General features: G+C 45.1%; 1 protein-coding gene across 6 annotated transcripts in view; it reads right to left on the bottom strand.

The window, feature by feature from the left end:
* The window catches only part of LOC124004764 (triple functional domain protein-like), a 139,931-nt gene that overhangs the window by 30,937 nt on the left and 86,769 nt on the right, over positions 1-22,225 (bottom strand). For all 6 annotated transcript variants that reach the window (XM_046313532.1, XM_046313534.1, XM_046313537.1 and 3 more), the window contains 17 exons: positions 19,211-19,402; positions 18,716-18,980; positions 18,369-18,484; positions 17,347-17,469; positions 15,381-15,578; positions 14,994-15,109; positions 12,670-12,736; positions 12,328-12,437; positions 11,994-12,063; positions 11,793-11,882; positions 11,225-11,317; positions 10,567-10,678; positions 8,548-8,738; positions 8,224-8,325; positions 6,125-6,264; positions 5,812-5,911; positions 3,286-3,541 (listed from right to left, as the gene is read on the bottom strand). In XM_046313532.1, the coding sequence (XP_046169488.1) occupies positions 3,286-3,541; positions 5,812-5,911; positions 6,125-6,264; positions 8,224-8,325; positions 8,548-8,738; positions 10,567-10,678; positions 11,225-11,317; positions 11,793-11,882; positions 11,994-12,063; positions 12,328-12,437; positions 12,670-12,736; positions 14,994-15,109; positions 15,381-15,578; positions 17,347-17,469; positions 18,369-18,484; positions 18,716-18,980; positions 19,211-19,402 (2,341 nt within the window). The remainder of the gene's footprint in view (positions 1-3,285; positions 3,542-5,811; positions 5,912-6,124; positions 6,265-8,223; positions 8,326-8,547; positions 8,739-10,566; positions 10,679-11,224; positions 11,318-11,792; positions 11,883-11,993; positions 12,064-12,327; positions 12,438-12,669; positions 12,737-14,993; positions 15,110-15,380; positions 15,579-17,346; positions 17,470-18,368; positions 18,485-18,715; positions 18,981-19,210; positions 19,403-22,225) is intronic.

Here is a 22,225-nt window from a genome sequence, read left to right as displayed (position 1 = left end):
TGTTCAACTGTATGTTTTTTCATCAGGATCTCTGGGCACTAAGCACAGAGCCTGTTTCCTGTAAGAACCAAACACACACACATGCTCAACACAAGCACGTGGAACACACACACACGTGCGCCACACCAAAAAAAGCTAAGGCCTGTTTGAAGCTGAATCAGCAACTGAAGGGAGGTGTTGCTACTGTCTCTTTAGCACATTTTAGAAATAAGCTGAACTTATTGATGGTCCCTATTCCCCCTACTGTACACTTCGGTCCACACTGCTCTAGCTGTGGATAGTCATAGTGGCATTTCCTAGTCCAGGGATCCTCAACTACATTCAGCCGCGTGCCAATTTTTTCTTGGGCGGATGGTCAGGGGGCCGGAGCGTGATAAAAATATATATATATATTTACACTGCAGATGGACCGCAAGAAGCCTAGACAGAAATAACACTTGACAAAAATACAAAACATCATTTCAAACCTTGATTACATTTGGGAACATTGTCCTGCGTAGGGTGCCGTCTTTCAGATGGGATGTTAAAAACGGTGTCCTGACCGTGTTTCATGGCTAAATTCCCAACCTGGCCACATTCCATCATGACCACCTAATCATCCTCCTCATTCCTAATTGGCATATATCCCTTCTCACCTCTCCACCTGATAGCTGATGTGTGGTGAGTGTTGTGGCACAAAATGGCCGCCCTGCATCACTGAGGTGGGTGCTACACATTGATGGTGGATGAGGGGAGTTTCCCCCTACTATTTAAAGCGCTTTGAGTACCTCAGTTGGTAGAAAAGTGCTATATAGATCCAATCAATTATTATGAATTATTATTATTTGTATACGGTCGCAAAATCTCTCTATTGTGCGTGGGAATACCTGGAAACAGATTCCCAAAATCTCTCTATTGTGCGTGGGAATACCTGGAAACAGATTCCCAAAATCTTGGAGCTGATTTTCTGGTGTTTTTACAGTCTTTTTTGTCCAACAATGAAATTATATGTATATAAATATACATATATATATTTTTTAAACTCAGAACACTAGGGGGGTCAAATAAAACCATCCAAGGGCAGACAGTTGGGGAACTCTGTCCTAGTCCATGGTCCTAAAGTTGGAAAATACAAAAATAGCCAAAAAGCAGTAACTTAGTGGTCACGCCCTGGTCGAAGTATGTATGTTTGTCTTCATTTATTTGGTCAGGCCAGGGTGTGACATGGGTTTATTTTGTGGTGTGTTTTGTATTGGAGTTTTTAGTAGGTATTGGGATTGTGGCTGAGTAGGGTTGTTTAGGAAAGTCTATGGTTGCCTTGAGGCAGTTCTTAATCAGAGGCAGGTGATTTTCGTTGTCTCTGATTGGGAACCATATTTAGGCAGCCATATTCTTTAAGTGTTTCGTGGGTCATTGTTCCTGTCTTTGTACCAGAGAGGGCTGTTTTGGTTTTCATTATTTCATTTAATTATTTTTGTAGTTTCTGCATGTATAGCTTTTCCTTTATTAAAATATATCATGAATCATCATCACGCTGCATTTTGGTCCGATCCTGGTTCCACCTCTTCGTCAGAGGAGGAGATAGAAGAGAGCCGTTACATTAGTCTAATTCAGTTTACAAACTTAATTGCAAGAACATCACAGGAGTCACATCAACAGCATTTTCTGAGAACTTGTGGGGTTGACACAAGCTATGACATCTACTAACTCACCACAGGCAACCAGCCAGCAAGGGCTTTGTTCTAAGTCCAAGGGATGGAGAATGCAATGAGGAAAAACAATGAATGAATAGTCTTCCTGTGAGTTAGTGAGACACATCCATCCATCCCCTTCTACAACTCCTATAAGACATTTACCAGGGCAAACCTTCTGCTCACAGCCTGCACTTATTCTGGCCCAGCCATGCATCTGTGTGACAGCACCAGTCGGGGGTAGGAAGAGGAGAACTCCCCGATCTACCCCCAAACCGTCCACTGCCCTGAGAAAAAGGCCTAGGCCTACATGCTCTGCTTCATGGACAAAGCACCACAAATAAAAAGGGAGCACCAAGGACAGGTTCATCCTCCTAGTTCTAAAAGAGCCCTGCTGAGGGGAGTCTTTAACAGTTTGTAGTTTTTATCAGTCTGCATAACAATTCACCGCTGTGGGGGTATAAGAACGGACCATCTAAGAAGTTCTGATGCTCCTGTAGGAGCTCAGGAAAAAACATGGGGAAAAAGCACACGTGAAACTTGAAGGTAGTAGAATAGTAAAGACCTGGATGGGAAATCCTTTAGTTTGTTATTAGTTAGAGAAAACCATCCAAGTGTGTAACATGCATCAAACACTACCTGGTTTAAGCCAATAGAAATATAGGATTCCCCACTCCCCTATAAAATGATGAAGAGCCTAATGTTTAGGAAACCATGGATTTTTAATATTTAACAAGGCAAGTCAGTTAAGAAGAAATTCTTATTTATAATGACGGCCTACCAGAGAACAGCGGGTTAACTGGTCTAGGAACAGTGGGTTAACTGCCTTGTTCAGGGGCAGAATGACAGATTTGGACCTTGTCAGCTAGGAGATTCGATCCAGCAACCTTTCAGTTACAGGCCCAACACTCTAACCACTAGGCTACCTGCAACCTCAGGTAGCCTTGTGCCGCAACATGGAAACCACCAGTATACAGTACACAAACATCACCTCTATCTTATTACAGACAGGACAGGAGGAGGGCGGGCCATCTGACAGGAACAAAGCTTTACTGAGTGACTCAGTCATGACAGAACAGAAGCTCTAAGTGCCACCCAGGTTTCTTTGACCTCACCCCCTGGTGTCTGGAATGGGGTCAGGTCATGGAGCTCAAAAACTACTTCTCCTTCGAAGAAAGAAAACAAGGATATCCCTCCCGGACAAACCCTCCCTAAACCGGACGTTGCTGGGCCAATTGTGTGCCGCCCAATGAGTCTCCCGGTCGTGGCCGGCTGCGGCAGAGCCTGGGCTCAAACCCAGCATCTCTGGGGGCACAGTTAGCAATGCGATGCAGTGCCTTAGACCACTGTGCCATCCGGGAGATCTCAGACATTCTTTTTTACTTTTGCTGAACATATCATTTGATCTCTTTTTTATTTTATTTATTTATCTCCATATGATCCATTTGATGTGTGCATGTCATCTTTTCCTCTACTGCATTCCAGGTGCCTCACAACAGCAAGGCTGACAGTGTGTCTGTGTATCTGTGTCTGTGTCTGTGTGTCTGTGTCTGTGTATCTGTGTCTGTGTATCTGTGTGTGTTCCAGCCTTCTCAGTCCCAACATCAAGGCCTACCTTTGTGGTGGTGGTTGAAGAGTCCTTCCATCTCCATACTGGAGCGTGAGTGAGCGATGCAGAGCATGGCACAGGGTACTATGCCCTCCTGGGCAGGGGAGCGGTCCGTGGTCCTCACCAGGCACCAGTCTGGCTTGTCATGAAACCTCTCCAGCACCTCTACCGTCTGACCCCTCCGTACAGTCAGCTCAGAGCTGCTGCCATTACTAGCCACAAAGTCATGGATGACCACAGTCAGCTCACAGCCACCAGAGAGCTGAAAAGAGGGTGGGATGGAGAGGAAGAGAGAGAGGGAGGAATGGAGAGGGAGAGAGAGAGAGAGAGGGAGGGATGGAGAGGGAGAGAGAGAGACGGGGAGTGAGGGTGAGAGAGAGGGAGCATGTCAGATTTACTATAAACATTACATGACAAAGGAATAGTTTGAGGTTATGAAGAAACAGCCTGAATGTATTGATGTTTAGGAGCAGTATCATAATGACGGTGTGAAATATAACTACATGTCATTAAATGGTGAGATTCTCAGGATGTACTAATCAGCAATAGCGAGTCTATTATTAGCATGTCAACAAATGAGTTCTTATATGGGTTTGAAGGTCCCCAAGTCCCCCTGAGAACTTCTGATTTACCACTTGTCAGTCATTCCGTTTCCCCAGACCCAGTCTCAGTCACAAGGCTAGAATAAGAGCTTATTCTGATGGCCATTAGAATGTGCCATCAGCATAGTGCAGGCTCCAAACCAACCACATACTGTAGCTACTGTTGCTCAACTGTACTGAGTTGTACTGTAAACATGTCGTTCTGGTGAGTCACTAGACTCACATTCAGATGCCTCAACATGACTCAAGAAACGCTCTGGCATTCTAAAGCAGTAGATGCAGGGGAAAAACACGACCATTAAAGTGCCACATATGCCATTAAAATATATATTGAGGGATATATACAAGGGAAATCAGTTACAGAAGAATGACGATCACCCTCGGCAGTTCCACACTGACAACACATTCTTCAAATGACTATCAAATCAAACAAATTACAGACTCCAACCAACATCCCACTGACATGGCTCATTAGTAACTGCTAGAGATCCATACATACCCATTGGTAGTGAGGCAAAGCCAGAGAGTTCAAAAGCTGAGCCACCGGACCTGAGTTTTTATTGTTCTCCATGATTCTGTCCTCTGTCCTCTTCTCCTTCATACTCTGATGCTCCTGATGCTGAATCTAATCCATCGACGCGACACAAGGTTAACTTAACACTGAACCACACTGACCTGAGGTAACACGCAGGCCCACCTACTCTCATATCCCTCTGCCCGATGGCCCTACGATGGTATCTAGGTACTATATACCAGAGCCAAAGCACTCCCTTCCTTGTCTACTGTACCAGCTGTGCCTTCTCCAAGGAGAGGCTGGAGATATGACACTGACACAGAGAGTGGTACAGCTAGTGGGAGGCTGACACACTCGTTGACGCGTCACCGACACACAACTCGGCTCTGTCATTGCATCTCACAGATCTCACAACACCAGGCGAAGACGCAGAGAGCGAGAGAAAGAAAGACAGAGAGAGAGGCAGAGAAAGAGGGGGAGAGAAAGTAAGAAAGAGAGAGAGTTGACTGTGACTGATTGTTCCCTGCATTAAAGGAACCACGGCCCATTCGTGTACATGAGAAGACACATGGAATCTCCCTCCTCACCTCTCCGTGACCTTGACTGACCTTCTCTGTGTTGTTTTCTGTACCCTGACAGAACCAGAGCTACACTGTGTCAGGAAGGACACATACAGAAAGGGACATGCATGTCTTCCAAATGTCACCATATTCATTTTGCTGTGCATTATTTTTGAGCAGGAGTGCACTATAAAGGGAATAGGGTAGCATTTGGGACCCAACCACTGTGGCTAAGTCAAATTGAACCTAATTCCTTGATTTAGGAGCATAGCTGCATAGAGCAGAATAACTGCAAGTCCAGCTTTGGCAGGGAAACATGGTCCCTAAAGAGGTGGAGTGTTTGTGTGAGAGAATATAGCTCTGTCTGTGAGTAGGAGTGATGTCCTTCTGTGCTGTTATTGCCTGATAAAATCACACTGTTCCTTCCTGAAGAAGGACCATGTTTCTCATGTTCATCTCTGAGATGGAAAGGAAAAGTCTAACGAAAGTTTGGTTTTCAGACAGTCCCTTATCAGTCAACAGGTTCACAGGAAGCCAGTCCAAATTAAAATGATGTCTTGAAATATTAAATTCGAATGGACTTGTCTGGTTGCGGTCTCCCTTAAAAATGACCGGATTTAGAGGCTACAGTTTGAAATGCTGTTGAAAAGACGTGTCTAGAGTCTAACGTGTCAAATGATACTGTGAAGACCTCCGCTGTTCCACAACAGAGACCAACAGCCATCGTTGGTGAAGCCCTAAACCGCAGGGATTGTAGCAGCAGACCATTGTCTTACATCAGACTCCGGAGTTGGCAACGTGCTGTATTTGTATGGCGTAGCTGTAGGAAGGCAATGGGCAGCCTATGATGACTCACCTTGTCGCTGTCCAGTGTGTTCTGAGAGGTACGGGAGGCGATAGAGATGGTGTCTGGCTGACTGCTGGCATCACCCTGGCTGTCCAGGTCCTCTCCATGACTACAGAGGAGGAAGATGTCAATCAAAATAGGGCGGGGCAGCTCTCACAATCATAAACTGTTGGGGCCTTTAATGTTAGTTTGTGCTGCGGAATTGACAGAACAATAACTGTAATGTATAAAACCAATGTCCAATGCAGTCAATCCTGTATGGTCTGTAAGAAAGGCTGTGCGAAGTGATAAGGTTGATATAAGGTGGAGTACTGTACTGTACCTTCTGCCCTTGTGTTTGACTGTGGTGGCCTTGGGGATGTGAATAGGCTCCTTCAGGGCTCCTCTCAGGTGGATGGTACGCTCCTGGATCACCTCCCGGATGTGTTTGATCCAGTCCTGCTTGTTCTCTATGCTGGACGCCTGAGGGGACAGACGGACGGACGGTCAAGACAGACTGGTGGGCAGAAAGATCTCAGTCCACTCATTCCCAATATTTCGACACTATCTATGATGCAACACTAACTGTACGCTCTGAGCTGTGTCAATACAGTCAACCCTGATGCCTTCATTGATAGAAATGATCTAAATGCTTACTATTTTTACCAGAGTACATGGACAGAACACACAAAGGACATTCTGTTACGTTCCTTTCATTCAGTAAGACCCTTTCAATCGATTACAGTATGTTTCACTATTGAGGAATTCTCATGCTGGCATCATAACCAGTCATTTCCGAGGAGCCATTTAAAGGGCCCTTCAGTGCTGTGTGAATGTTGTGAATGCGTGGACACATAATTAGCATATGACTCACTCATGTCTTCATTGGAACTATGCAACAATAATCAAGAGTATGCTGCTGTTATATAAAGGACAGATTAAGATCTGCCATGATATAATATGTATAATATATACACTACCGTTCAAAGGTTTGGGGTCACGTAGAAATGAAATTGTCTTTGAAAGAAAATTTAAAAAATTGCCCATTAAAATAACATCAAATTGATCAGAAATACAGTGTTGTCACGACTTCTGCCGAAGTCGTTGTCTCTCCTTGTTCGGGTGGGGCTCGGAGTTCGACGTCACCGGTCTTCTAGCCATCATTGATCCTTTTTTCATTTTCCATTGGTTTTGTCTTGTCTTCCCACACACCTGTTTTCAATCCCATTCATTACCTGTTGTGTATTTAACCCTCTGTTTCCCCTCATGTCTTTGTCAGAGATTGATTTGTTGTCGGTGTAGTGTGATTGTTTGTATAGGTGCGCGTCGGGTCTTCGTACCCATGTTTTGTTTGTACATTTATTGTTATGGAGCATACTCGTGGAACTTTATTAAAAGACTCCATATTTAAACTCCATTTGACTCTCCTGCGCCTGACTTCCCTGCCACCTATTACACCTATGCGTGACAAGTGTAGACATTGTTAATGTTGTAAATGACTATTGTAGCTGGAAACAACCAATTTTTTATGGAATATCTACATCGGCGTACAGATGCCCATTATCAGCAACCATCACTCCTGTGTTCCAATGGCACGTTGTGTTAGCTAATCCAAGTTCTTTGTTTCTGACCATTTTGAGCCTGTAATCAAACCCACAAATGCTGATGCTGCAGATACTCAGCTAGTCTAAAGGCCAGTTTTATTGCTTCTTTAATCACCACAACAGTTTTCAGCAGTGCTAACATAATTGCAAAAGCATTTTCTAATGATCAATTAGCCTTTTAAAATTATAAAATTGGATTAGCTAACACAACGTGCCATTGGAATACATTAGTGATGGTTGATGATAATGGGCCATTTCCAGCTACAATTGTCTTTTACAACATTAACAATGTCTACACTGTATTTCTGATCAATTTTATGTTATTTTAATGGGCAAAAAAATAGCTTTTCTTTCAAAAACAATGACATTTCTAAGTGACCCCAAACTTTTGAACGGTAGTGTGTGTGTGTGTGTGTGTGTGTGTGTGTGTGTGTGTGTGTGTGTGTGTGTGTGTGTGTGTGTGTGTGTGTGTGTGTGTGTGTGTGTGTGTGTGTGTGTGTGTGTGTGTGTGTGTGTGTGTGTGTGTGTGTGTGCGCATGCATGCGTGCGTGCGTGCATGCGTGTGTGTGTGTGCCATGACTCACAACGCGTCAACACACATATATGTCTCTAAGTGCATGAACTGTTATGCAAATCATCAAACTCGAACACATACTGTAGGCCTGGTAAAGCCCACTCAAATAAATACGTTGTGGGTTGAACTTAATTAAATCTTTAAAACTCACAGTAACACCCACCTAAGGAAATACGTTTTGGGCAAAAGTGGGAGTAAATATATACATATTCATTGAGCTTGATTGTTTGCTGGGTTACTGTTAAGTCATAATGTACCAGTTACCTTGAGCACCATCTTGTTGTCTGAGCTGGGGGTCCTCCCAACCCAGAGAGCAAACTTACATGGATCCCCCTCCACATGTTCTGTGACACCCAGCTCTGAAGTCTTGGAGCAGAGACAACACAAAAACAGAGTTAGAGAAATAACAGGAAAGGAAGAGAGTAAATATGGGGTTGATAAAAAGTATTGACTTGAGATCGGTGCAGGCAACTCTTTTCCGTAAATCATTCATTGATGTGAATGGGAGTATTTCATTTAAGTTAAACATGCTGATCTCAAGTTTGAGTTCCAGCTATTGTGATGAGAGAGTGGACAGGTTGTGCTTACAAAGAGCTTGCTCTTGTAGAGGTACTTGTTGCGTCCGTTAGAGTCCTTGACCTCCTTGCTGAAGACCAGGGACATCTCAAATAGGAAGAGGTGGCGCTCGCGTCCCTTACGGATCAGAGTCTTGGGATCCCACACCTGGAAGGACTCCTGTAGGATCAGCTCTCCTTGGGAGTCAATATTCCCATCGAACCCTGGAGGGGGGAAGAGGAGAAGGAAGAGAGGGGACTGTCAAGTCACTTGATTCAAATCATTTCTAAACCTACAGTTGAAGTTGGAAGTTTACATACACTTAGGATGGAGTCATTAAAACTCGTTTTTCAACCACTCCACAAACTTCTTGTTAACAAACTACAGTTTTGGCAAGTCGGTTAGGACATCTACTTTGTGCATGACACACATATTTTTTCCAACAATTGTTTAGACAGATTATTTCACTTATAATTCAATTCCAGTGGGTCAGAAGTTAACATACACTAAGTTGACTGTGCCTTTAAACAGCTTGGAAAATTCCAGAAAAAGATGTTATGGCTTTAGAAGCTTCTGATAGGCTAATTGACATAATTTGAGCCGATTGGAGATGTACCTGTGGATGTATTTCAAGTTCTACCTTCAAACTCAGTGCCTCTTTGCTTGACATCATGGGAAAATCAAAAGAAATCAGCCAAGACTTCAGAAAAAAAATTGTAGACCCCCACAAGTCTGGTTCATCCTTGGGAGCAATTTCCAAACTCCTGAAGGTACCACATTAATCTGTACAAACAATAGTACGCAAGCATAAACATCATGGGACCACGTAGCCGTCATACCGCTCAGGAAGGAGACGCATTCTGTCTCCTAGAGATGAACGTACTTTGGTGCAAAAAGTGCAAATCATTCCCAGAACAACAGCAAAAGACCTTGTGAAGATGCTGGAGGAAACAGGTACAAAAGTATCTATATTCACAGTAAAACGTGTCCTATATCGACATAACCTGAAAGGCCGCTCAGCAAGGAAGACGCCAATGCACCAAAACCGCAATAAAAAAGCCAGACTACGGTTTGCAACTGCAAATGGGGACAAAGATTGTACTTTCTGGAGAAATGTCCTCTGGTCTGGTGAAACAGAAATAGAACTGTTTGGCCATAATGACCATCGTTATGTTTGGAGGAAAAAGGGGGAAGCTTGCAAGCCAAAGAACACCATCCCAACCTTAAAGCCCGGGGGTGGCAGCATCATGTTGTGGGAGTGCTTTGCTGCAGGAGGGACTGGTGCATTTCACAAAATAGATGGCATCATGAGGTGGTGAAAATTACGTGGATATATTGAAGCAACATATCAAGACATCAGCCAGGAAGTTAAAGCTTGGTCACAAATTGGTCTTCCAAATGGATAATGACCCCAAGCATACTTCCAAAGTTGTGGCAAAATGGCTTAAGGACAACAAAGTCAAGGTATTGGAGTGGCCATCACAAAGCCCTGACCTCAATCCCATAGAATACTTGTGGGCAGAACTGAAAAAGCGTGCAAGAAGGCCTGCAAACCTGACTCCGCTACACCAGCTCTGTCAGGAGAAATGGGCCAAAATTCACCCAACTTATTGTGGGAAGCTTGTGGAAGGCTACCCGAAAAGTTTGACCAAATTAAACAATTTAAAGGCAATGCTACTAAATACTAATTAAGTGTATGTAAACTTCTGACCCACTGGGAATGTGATGAAAGAAATAAAAGCTCATTCTCTCTACTATTATTCTGACATTTCACATTCATAAAATAAAGTGGTGAACCTAACTGACCTAAAACAGGGAATGTTTACTAGGATTAAATGTCAGGAATTGTGAAAAACTGAGTTTAAATGTATTTGGCTAAAGTGTATGTAAACTTCCGACTTCAACTGTATATTCCATGAAAGCTTCCTGTGAGTTAGCCCAGCCCTGCTTCACTAGGATCTAAAAGGAATGTCCAGTAAGTCAAGGCCTAGTCCTCCTACCACAGATAAAAAGGGGAAACCCTTAGTTAGTTCTAAGTATATTTGTTCCTACCGTCCATCATGCTCAGGTGCATGGCGTCGTTAGCTCTCTTGGGGACACTGAGCATCACCTCCAGACCATCCTTGATCTCCCCCTTCCCCTCCTCACAGCAGGTCAGCAGCTCCTGAAGAGGAAATGCAAACACACACACACACACACACACACACACACACACACACACACACACACACACACACACACACACACACACACACACACACACACACACACACACACACACACACACACACACACACACACACACACACACACACACACACACACACACACACACAGTGAGAGAGAGAGAGAGAGAGAGAGAGAGAGAGAGAGAGAGAGAGAGAGAGAGAGAGAGAGAGAGAGAGAGAGAGAGAGAGAGAGAGAGAGAGAGAAACAAACACAAATCGTCAGTTGCATTTCACAAACCTCAAGGTCCAACAAAAGATAAAGGCTGTAATGGATTGTGTTCCATGCAAGATGCAGTTAGCTTCCAACACTGTAGCTTGGTTGACAACTAGCGATGTGATGTACAATAAACACGATCATTGTACAAGCTAGACTACAGAGGGTGAGAGAACAAAGGGCGCACCAGAACCTGCTGTGCTGTATGCTACATAATTATTACAGAGAGTCGTCTAGCTACTGTTTCTATTTGGCCAGTGTACAGTACCTTGAGAAGCAGCTGATACTTGGTTATTCTCTGGACAGGCTTGATGAGGTATGAGGATATGGAGTTGGCCAGCCGGTGCCTCTGTTGAATTTCCTGGAAACCAAAAGACAGAGACGTCTTAAAGGGCACAGAGACGCCGAGGCAGCAGTCACCAGCGTAGCCCTGCTCCTAGACCTCGACAGACAGCACTGATGGAGGATGGAGATACCCCTCTCCTCAGAGCTGGAGGTCACTGACAGCAACCTAAGGTCAATCTTCTGTGAGTAGGCTTCATCTACCCCTTTTCCTCCCTCCTGTACTACCACCACAACTCCTGTTAAGATCAGCCTCACTGCCAAACACCCAGAAATCACCTGGATAAGCCAGATTTGGAGGCTACCGTCATAACTGATATACCAGCATAATATTGCCTCCTTGTATTTATTCAAAACTATTAGCATAAATAGTACTTCAAAGGATCTGATTTAAAAGACCACATAATAAGACCTCGCAGAATTTGATTAGTGGTTCAACATTTGATGTATTAAGTATTTATAGCATGCCTAAGTTGGTACTCATCTACACGTACATCAAAATAGGGCCCTGCATGCTCCAGAATGAGCTGGGTGGAGTCTGGTTTGTTCTTGCAGTAGTTCACATACATCTGGAACTTATCTGCCTGCAAAATGGACACACAACTGTTAAGAGACACAATATTCCCGCAACATCTCAGCCATGTCAACCTATGTCAATGTTGTAAGCTGGCTTGTCCAGACAGTGAGACACTCACCCAGGTGACAAAGCAATGACCCACGTCCTCAGGTAGCTGTTCGTATTTCTCCAACTCCTTCAGGAAGATGCTGTACAGAAAGAGAGAGTTTCTGAGGAAATCTAAAAGCAGGATCTTATTCACTACGAACTGAACCGAACTAAACGGGGCAACACGAGGAGGGCGTACCTGAACTTTTCCAATAAGAAATGCTTGTTTTCATTATTATTTATGGTGTGTACTAATACATAGGACCCAGGTTGAGTTACTATAGACCGGCCATAGGTTGACCACTCCAGTGCATCTACAAGGCAAGGGGAGTCCGGTGTGGGTAACTCCAGTACAGAACACTAACTTGTGGTGGAACTCGTAGAGGTCCAACATGTTGCCAAAGATGATGTGCTCTTTGTTGACGATGCCTGGAGGGATCTCCTCAACACCGCTGGTCATCTCCCACAGGTAGGTCTGGAAACCACACGGAGAACAACACATCATATTTACCTGGTTGTATTCCTGACATCTGACCTTTCTACAACCAGAAATTCACCAACTAAAACTAAAACAGATCCATCAAGCATACCTTTTGCATTGCCCTCGGTCGGGCCTTGGCTTACATAATGTCTTCCTTTGTTGACAGACTCTATACAGGGGCCACTGTGTCACAGGTTGACCGGAGTGGCGGTTTCTCAGTACTTACATCTGTACACTCCCGCAGGTCTCTGACGTAGGCCTTCTCTGTCTGAATGAGCTCTGCCATTATGAACCTGGGGAAAAAAAACATTCAACTTCTGGGAACTGCAGCAGAGAGAAAGAGAGACTGCCTGTTTTGGTCTGTTTTGTGTGGGTCAGGGGGCATAGACAAATGTCCCATGTGACACGGCAGTGGTTCCCTCTTTCGGAGGAAAGGAAAAGGTTGGGAACCACTGATATTCTACGTCCCGAATGGCACCCTATTTCCTATATAGTGCACTACCTTTGACTAAGGCTCTGGTCAAAAGAAGAGCACTATTTAGTGAATTAGGAGCCATTTGGGAGTGAATCAGGAGCCATTTGGGATGCACACAGACAGCACAGTAAAACCCCAGAAAAATATAGTTTTATTGTCAAATACAACAGATAGGTGCAGTGAAATGTGTTGTTTTTATTTCAATTACATTTTGCATTGCCTAATCAAACATCAAACATCAAAGTCCCAAAAGGAAAGGGCAACTAAATTACAAGTAGCTCACTTTTTCAACCGCCTCATTATTTCAATAGCCTTCCAGTGGCTCTGAATTCGAAGTTAAATACAGTACGTCATACTTTAAAAAAAATCGGAATATTATTTATAAGATATCATGAAAATATCTTAAATTAAATAAATGGTAAGTGTTAGACAATACTAATGTTAATTACTGCAGTATGAATATGTTAAAAATGTCTGTTATCCGGTGAAAACGTTCCTGTCTGGTATTCCCACCTGCCAGTGCTTTTAATAACAACGGTGCTTCTCCACCACACTGTGTAACCACTGTGTATGTGAATGTGTTAATAACAGTGATGCTTCTCCACCACACTGTGTAACCACTGTGTATGTGAATGTGTTAATAACAATGATGCTTCTCCACCAAACTGTGTAACCACTGTGTATGTGAATGTGTTAATAACAGTGATGCTTCTCCACCACACTGTGTAACCACTGTGTATGTGAATGTGTTAATAACAGTGATGCTTCTCCACCACACTGTGTAACCACTGTGTATGTGAATGTGTTAATAACAATGATGCTTCTCCACCAAACTGTGTAACCACTGTGTATGTGAATGTGTTAATAACAATGATGCTTCTCCACCACACTGTGTAACCACTGTGTATGTGAATGTGTTAATAACAGTGATGCTTCTCCACCACACTGTGTAACCACTGTGTATGTGAATGTGTTAATAACAGTGATGCTTCTCCACCACACTGTGTAACCACTGTGTATGTGAATGTGTTAATAACAATGATGCTTCTCCACCACACTGTGTAACCACTGTGTATGTGAACCAATGATGTATGTAACCACTGTGAATGTGTTAATAACAATGATGCTTCTCCACCACACTGTGTAACCACTGTGTATGTGAATGTGTTAATAACAATGATGCTTCTCCACACTGTGTAACACTGTGTAACCAATGATGTATGTGAATGTGTTAATAACAATGATGCTTCTCCACCACACTGTGTAACCACTGTGTATGTGAATGTGTTAATAACAATGATGCTTCTCCACCACACTGTGTAACCACTGTGTATGTGAATGATGTTAATAACAATGATGCTTCTCCACCACACTGTGTAACCACTGTGTATGTGAATGTGTTAATAACAATGATGCTTCTCCACCACACTGTGTAACCACTGTGTATGTGAATGTGTTAATAACAATGATGCTTCTCCACCACACTGTGTAACCACTGTGTATGTGAATGTGTTAATAACAATGATGCTTCTCCACCACACTGTGTAACCACTGTGTATGTGAATGTGTTAATAACAATGATGCTTCTCCACCACACTGTGTAACCACTGTGTATGTGAATGTGTTAATAACAATGATGCTTCTCCACCACACTGTGTAACCACTGTGTATGTGAATGTGTTAATAACAATGATGCTTCTCCACCACACTGTGTAACCACTGTGTATGTGAATGTGTTAATAACAATGATGCTTCTCCACCACACTGTGTAACCACTGTGTATGTGAATGTGTTAATAACAATGATGCTTCTCCACCACACTGTGTAACCACTGTGTATGTGAATGTGTTAATAACAATGATGCTTCTCCACCACACTGTGTAACCACTGTGTATGTGAATGTGTTAATAACAATGATGCTTCTCCACCACACTGTGTAACCACTGTGTATGTGAATGTGTTAATAACAATGATGCTTCTCCACCACACTGTGTAACCACTGTGTATGTGAATGTGTTAATAACAATGATGCTTCTCCACCACACTGTGTAACCACTGTGTATGTGAATGCTTACTCTTTCCTCCTGGCAGACTTCCTCTTCTCCTCATTGAGTTCGTGGGCAGCATCCCTCAGCTTGACCTCTGACCCTGGGACGCTGGCGGGGATGATGTCCAGCTGCAGCCCTTTACTCTGTAGGACAGACAGGGGACTTTACGAGGCACCGCCGAGGTGACACGGGCACAGACACACAGATACAGACTCGCGCATAGACACAGAGACACACACTCTCACACATGAGCGTGAGCACGCAAATACACACACACACACACACACACACTTTTCAAATCCCACCTTTCATCTGTTTCACACACACACACAACCTCCCCCCTCCCACACATACACTATCTTTCATCTCAACCCTCCACTCCAACATTCCCCCACCCTGTCCTCCAGTACTCACGGCCTTGTTGGAGTCAGAGGATACGATGCCCAGTGCTTTCTCCAGACAGGACCGGTACTTGTCCATGCGGAGGGAGAAGTCTCTGTAGCGCTTGTCCACAGAGGTGACCCATTTCTTTATCTCCAGCGCATGGGCGTGCCCTTTGTCACAAAAGCCATCTGCCAGCTGGATCAACAGTTTCACCCTCTCTTTGGTTTGCTGTCAATACAAAGAAAGAGACAGAGAGTGAAAGAGAGAACGAACGGGGGCCGCGGAGTGTTTGTGTGTGTGCGCGCGTGCCTGTGTTTGTGTGCGTGTCAACCATGGGAGCCAAATCCACTGTGCCAGGGGTTCATGACTACAATAAAGTTTTCTGCCACACAATAACTCAGGAGGCCAGAACATCAGGGACAATAGGCTGCCCTGTGACTGGGCCTCATAGATACAGCATCATAATACCTAGCACAGGGCCACAAACAGGGCAGGGCAGCAAAACACACTACCTGGTAGCATCCCAAATGGCACCCTACTCCCGAATATAGTGCACTACTTTTGACCAGGGTCCATGGGACTGGTAAAATTTAGTAGGTAGGGAAGAGGGTGCCATTTGGGACACTTCCACGCAGATGGCCAGTACCCTGCACAATCTAAACAGATCCCAGACAGCCCTACATGGTGTATGTATGGGACAGGTTGACTGACACTAGTCCCTTTACATCTCAACACACTGGCTAAGCTTCTAACAGGCATCACAATCTAAACAGATCCCAGACAGCCCTACATGGTGTATGTATGGGACAGGTTGACTGACACTAGTCCCTTTACATCTCAACACACTGGCTAAGGTTCTTACAGGCATCACAATCTAAACAGATCCCAGACAGCCCTACATGGTGTATGTATGGGACAGGTTGACTGACACTAGTCCCTTTACATCTCAACACACTGGCTAAGCTTCTAACAGGCATCACAATCTAAACAGATCCCAGACAGCCCTACATGGTGTATGTATGGGACAGGTTGACTGACACTAGTCCCTTTACATCTCAACACACTGGCTAAGGTTCTTACAGGCATCACAATCTAAACAGATCCCAGACAGCCCTACACGGTGTATGTATGGGACAGGTTGACTGACACTAGTCCCTTTACATCTCAACACACTGGCTAAGCTTCTTACAGGCATCACAATCTAAACAGATCCCAGACAGCCCTACATGGTGTATGTATGGGACAGGTTGACTGACACTAGTCCCTTTACATCTCAACACACTGGCTAAGCTTCTAACAGGCATCACAATCTAAACAGATCCCAGACAGCCCTACACGGTGTATGTATGGGACAGGTTGACTGACACTAGTCCCTTTACATCTCAACACACTGGCTAAGGTTCTTACAGGCATCACAATCTAAACAGATCCCAGACAGCCCTACATGGTGTATGTATGGGACAGGTTGACTGACACTAGTCCCTTTACATCTCAACACACTGGCTAAGGTTCTTACAGGCATCACAATCTAAACAGATCCCAGACAGCCCTACATGGTGTATGTATGGGACAGGTTGACTGACACTAGTCCCTTTACATCTCAACACACTGGCTAAGGTTCTTACAGGCATCACAATCTAAACAGATCCCAGACAGCCCTACACGGTGTATGTATGGGACAGGTTGACTGACACTAGTCCCTTTACATCTCAACACACTGGCTAAGGTTCTTACAGGCATCACAATCTAAACAGATCCCAGACAGCCCTACATGGTGTATGTATGGGACAGGTTGACTGACACTAGTCCCTTTACATCTCAACACACTGGCTAAGGTTCTTACAGGCATCACAATCTAAACAACCCATACAGTCTGATTCAGAACTACAATGGTCAGTGTCTGTTATAGAAAATACATAGATACATCCAGTAGATGCCATTTGATTGAGTGAGGTGGTGTTTGATAGTGTTGGACACTGCTGGAGGGGGCCTTCACCTTGGCTGTGATCTGGAAGTCTTCGTGCTCCTTCAGCAGCTCCTGTGTGTGGTGGATACTGGATCCGGTGGAGGTGTGGGTCGACAGGTAAAACTCTCCCGTGTCGTGGATCCACTCCAGAGCCTGTGGACCAATCGCAACGAGACGAGGTCCAGATCACTTATCTGTCATCACACTAATGTTTTATTCCTATTCCCTAGCCTTCTGCCTTTCAGGAAGTGTGCACTTGTTCACACCCCCTCATGGACATAAAGCTAGAATCTTTCATTGAAACAATATCAAAGAGGACTCCCTGCCCCTGTTTTGCTAACCAACTGAGGGATGAGACTAGAGAAATGTAACCACTCTCAAATTCGTAGACAGAGCTATGGATGCAGGGACTGACATATAGTTTTAACCATGTTGTTAGGCTATACAGTGTTTGTTTACAAACATTACAACAAAACAAGCTTATATTGTGGGCTCCTTATACCATTCTATACATTTGACATCTACGAGGGGATAGGAAGATGCACTCTTCACTGCTGCCTCTCCAGACCAGTGTAATGCTAACACCAACCCACATGAGGGAGCAAACAGTCTCCAATTAAGATATACTTCAGCCTGCTCTGCTGCACACATTTGGTCCGTCAATCAGCACTGACTAAATGACACTGCACTACACTGCACTACAATAAGCCAGTGTTAAAATGTAGGGCATGTAATTACAGCTGTGGTAACACTACCGCTGTGCTGTTACCACTCATTCCCAATTCCTCTCCAAAAACATCACTGAATGGGAACGAAACCAGATTCGGAGGCTTTGATTTGGTCAGCCCCTGGTCAAAACATTAGTCTAACCGGTGCTTAGTTGAGCAGTTTGCACAGGGTTCAAAATGGTTGTATGGTATAGTATGACCGGACATATTGTTATATGTTACGTCTACTTTCATAGCTTGTGTTGACTCTGTCTATGTGGCCGTGTTGTTGTAGTCATGAATGTTACTGTTCTGGTATTGTTCTCCTTGAGGAGCAGCACTGACCTGCTTGGCACTGCGTTCAAACACCACATACTGCTGACACTGGTCCAGTCTCCTCTTCCTCATTGTCCAGAAGTGCAGCACCCGGTTCTCTCTCTGGAGCAGCTCATTCAAGATGTCTGACAAAACCACAAGAGACACGTTATCATTTAAACCATGGCTATGTCACAAAAGGCAAGCTAGTCCTACAGTCTACGACTAAAGCACTTAAGTCGTGCACTATAGAGGGAATAGGGGGCTATTTGGGACACATCCCATCTGTCTAAAAGAAGAGGGCACCTGAAAGGAACACCACAGTAAAGAACGATCTATGGTGTATTTGATTGGGAAGGAAAAAAAGAGGCACTTACTTTTGACCTGTGTTTCAGGAGCCTTGACGTGAGACAGCATCCCTGGCATGTTGACACTGTTTCTGTGCAGGTACTTCAGGAAGACGTCAGCGTTTCGCCTTGCTAGTGTACAAGCCTTGAGGAAGGCCTCCTTCTGCTCCAGGTGTTTGCTGATCATGGGTGTGACATGGTCTGACTCACTGTTAGGGCCCAGTTTATCAGCTCCCCCACACCAGTCCTCCTCACGCTTATACTCCTGCTCCAGGCTCTCCAGCACACTGCACACCTACAGAGCAGCACACAGCACAGGTCAAAACTACACTACCCACAATGCACCACAGAGCCCACGCTAACTACATGAACGCAAATACATGGAAAACTGCAGTGTAATACCATATAATACCACCTTATCTAGAGTGGTTAATATACCCTAATCGGGGCCATGTTACTGGGCTAGGGGCCAATGGGCCTCCTCTGGCGGGTTGCCATGGAAACAGTTAGCGATGTCCCACCCACCTGCTCGGAGGTCTTGTAGAAGGCTACAGAGGCGTTGACCAGTTTGAGCCGGTCCTCCATCTTGAGCATGAGCTGCTGCCAGTGGTCGGCCACCTTCTCTGCACAGTCCCGGATCATGTCCATGTCGTAGTGGTTAGCTTGGAGTAGGGCCTCAGCCTTCTGCTGCACCTGCAATGCACTCTGGTGGGTTTTCTGCGGAGAGGGAGAGAGAGAGGGAGAGAGAGAGAGACAGGGAGGGAGGTGATTAATAAAAGTGTTTCCACTTCATAAATATTGTTCACATTAACATCTTCAAATTTTCACCAGAACACGGATGATTGTGATTGGAGGCTACGGCTACAGGAAAGGAGTCTGTGTTATTCACCATGTGAGTCTTCTACCTGGCTTCTGCTACCATGACTGTTAACGTACCACAGCATTAGACAATATCATTACAATCCCATATTCAAATCGATCGAGTAACTGGGACTAATAATCTCCAACAGTGTTTTTTTTTCCCTCTCCTTCCACAGTGAGTAGATGACTCCAGAAACCTGCCTGCATAATCCCAGCCCTGCAGAATGTAGTCCTTTATACAGTACGGCTGCATTTAAAATGAGCCCTGCTCAGAAGAGTTCAACGGAAATGTTCTGGGGTGAAAACAGGGGTCTGTTTCTGGTGAAAGACAGAGAAGGGGGTGATTTATGATGAATACAGGATGAAAAGAGGTTTGGGTTTTTACTGAGGTGTGGAGGAGGAAGGTAGAAGGAAGGAAAAGAGGAGTGGGGGAGGTTTGGGTTTTTACTGAGGTGTGGAGGAGGAAGGTAGAAGGAAGGAAAAGAGGAGTGGGGAGGTTTGGGTTTTTACTGAGGTGTGGAGGAGGAAGGTAGAAGGAAGGAAAAGAGGAGTGGGGGAGGTTTGGGTTTTTACTGAGGTGTGGAGGAGGAAGGTAGAAGGAAGGAAAAGAGGAGTGGGGGAGGTTTGGGTTTTTACTGAGGTGTGGAGGAGGAAGGTAGAAGGAAGGAAAAGAGGAGTGGGGAGGTTTGGGTTTTTACTGAGGTGTGGAGGAGGAAGGTAGAAGGAAGGAAAAGAGGAGTGGGGGAGGTTTGGGTTTTTACTGAGGTGTGGAGGAGGAAGGTAGAAGGAAGGAAAGAGGAGGGGAGGTTTGGGTTTTTACTGAGGTGTGGAGGAGGAAGGTGGAAGGAAGGAAAAGAGGAGTGGGGGAGGTTTGGGTTTTTACTGAGGTGTGGAGGAGGAAGGTAGAAGGAAGGAAAAGAGGAGTGGGGGAGGTTTGGGTTTTTACTGAGGTGTGGAGGAGGAAGGTAGAAGGAAGGAATTCAGGAGTGGGGTTTGGGTTTTTACTGAGGTGTGGAGGAGGAAGGTAGAAGGAAGGAAAAGAGGAGTGGGGGTTTGGGTTTTTACTGAGGTGTGGAGGAGGAAGGTAGAAGGAAGGAAAAGAGGAGTGGGGAGGTTTGGGTTTTTACTGAGGTGTGGAGGAGGAAGGTAGAAGGAAGGAAAAGAGGAGTGGGGAGGTTTGGGTTTTTACTGAGGTGTGGAGGAGGAAGGTAGAAGGAAGGAAAAGAGGAGTGGGGGAGGTTTGGGTTTTTACTGAGGTGTGGAGGAGGAAGGTAGAAGGAAGGAAAAGAGGAGTGGGGGAGGTTTGGGTTTTTACTGAGGTGTGGAGGAGGAAGGTAGAAGGAAGGAAAAGAGGAGTGGGGGTTTGGGTTTTTACTGAGGTGTGGAGGAGGAAGGTAGAAGGAAGGAAAAGAGGAGTGGGGGTTTGGGTTTTTACTGAGGTGTGGAGGAGGAAGGTAGAAGGAAGGAAAAGAGGAGTGGGGGAGGTTTGGGTTTTTACTGAGGTGTGGAGGAGGAAGGTAGAAGGAAGGAAAAGAGGAGTGGGGGAGGTTTGGGTTTTTACTGAGGTGTGGAGGAGGAAGGTAGAAGGAAGGAAAAGAGGAGTGGGGGAGGTTTGGGTTTTTACTGAGGTGTGGAGGAGGAAGGTAGAAGGAAGGAAGGAAGAGGAGTGGGGGAGGTTTGGGTTTTTACTGAGGTGTGGAGAGGAAGTAGAAGGAAGGAAAAGAGGAGTTTGGGTTTTTTTACTGAGGTGTGGAGGAGGAAGGTAGAAGGAAGGAAAAGAGGAGTGGGGGGGTTTGGGTTTTTACTGAGGTGTGGAGGAGGAAGGTAGAAGGAAGGAAAAGAGGAGTGGGGGTTTGGGTTTTTACTGAGGTGTGGAGGAGGAAGGTAGAAGGAAGGAAAAGAGGAGTGGGGTTTGGGTTTTTACTGAGGTGTGGAGGAGGAAGGTAGAAGGAAGGAAAAGAGGAGTGGGGAGGTTTGGGTTTTTACTGAGGTGTGGAGGAGGAAGGTAGAAGGAAGGAAAAGAGGAGTGGGGGGGTTTGGGTTTTTACTGAGGTGTGGAGGAGGAAGGTAGAAGGAAGGAAAAGAGGAGTGGGGGTTTGGGTTTTTACTGAGGTGTGGAGGAGGAAGGTAGAAGGAAGGAAAAGACAGGTAGAAGGAAGGGGGGTTTGGGTTTTTACTGAGGTGTGGAGGAGGAAGGTAGAAGGAAGGAAAAGAGGAGTGGGGGAGGTTTGGGTTTTTACTGAGGTGTGGAGGAGGAAGGTAGAAGGGAAAAAAGAGGAGTGGGGGGGTTTGGGTTTTTACTGAGGTGTGGAGGAGGAAGGTAGAAGGAAGGAAAAGAGGAGTGGGGGAGGTTTGGGTTTTTACTGAGGTGTGGAGGAGGAAGGTAGAAGGAAGGAAAAGAGGAGTGGGGGAGGTTTGGGTTTTTACTGAGGTGTGGAGGAGGAAGGTGGAGGAGGAAGGTAGAAGGAAGGAAAAGAGGAGTGGGGAGGTTTGGGTTTTTACTGAGGTGTGGAGGAGGAAGGTAGAAGGAAGGAAAAAGAGGAGTGGGGGAGGTTTGGGTTTTTACTGAGGTGTGGAGGAGGAAGGTAGAAGGAAGGAAAAGAGGAGTGGGGGAGGTTTGGGTTTTTACTGAGGTGTGGAGGAGGAAGGTAGAAGGAAGGAAAAGAGGAGTGGGGGAGG

This window comes from Oncorhynchus gorbuscha, linkage group LG19, assembly GCF_021184085.1.
Source record: "Oncorhynchus gorbuscha isolate QuinsamMale2020 ecotype Even-year linkage group LG19, OgorEven_v1.0, whole genome shotgun sequence".
In the NCBI taxonomy this organism is placed as follows: domain Eukaryota; kingdom Metazoa; phylum Chordata; class Actinopteri; order Salmoniformes; family Salmonidae; genus Oncorhynchus; species Oncorhynchus gorbuscha.
The sequence above is the reverse complement of the archived record's forward strand: the minus strand, read 5'-3'. Positions and strand labels throughout refer to the sequence as shown.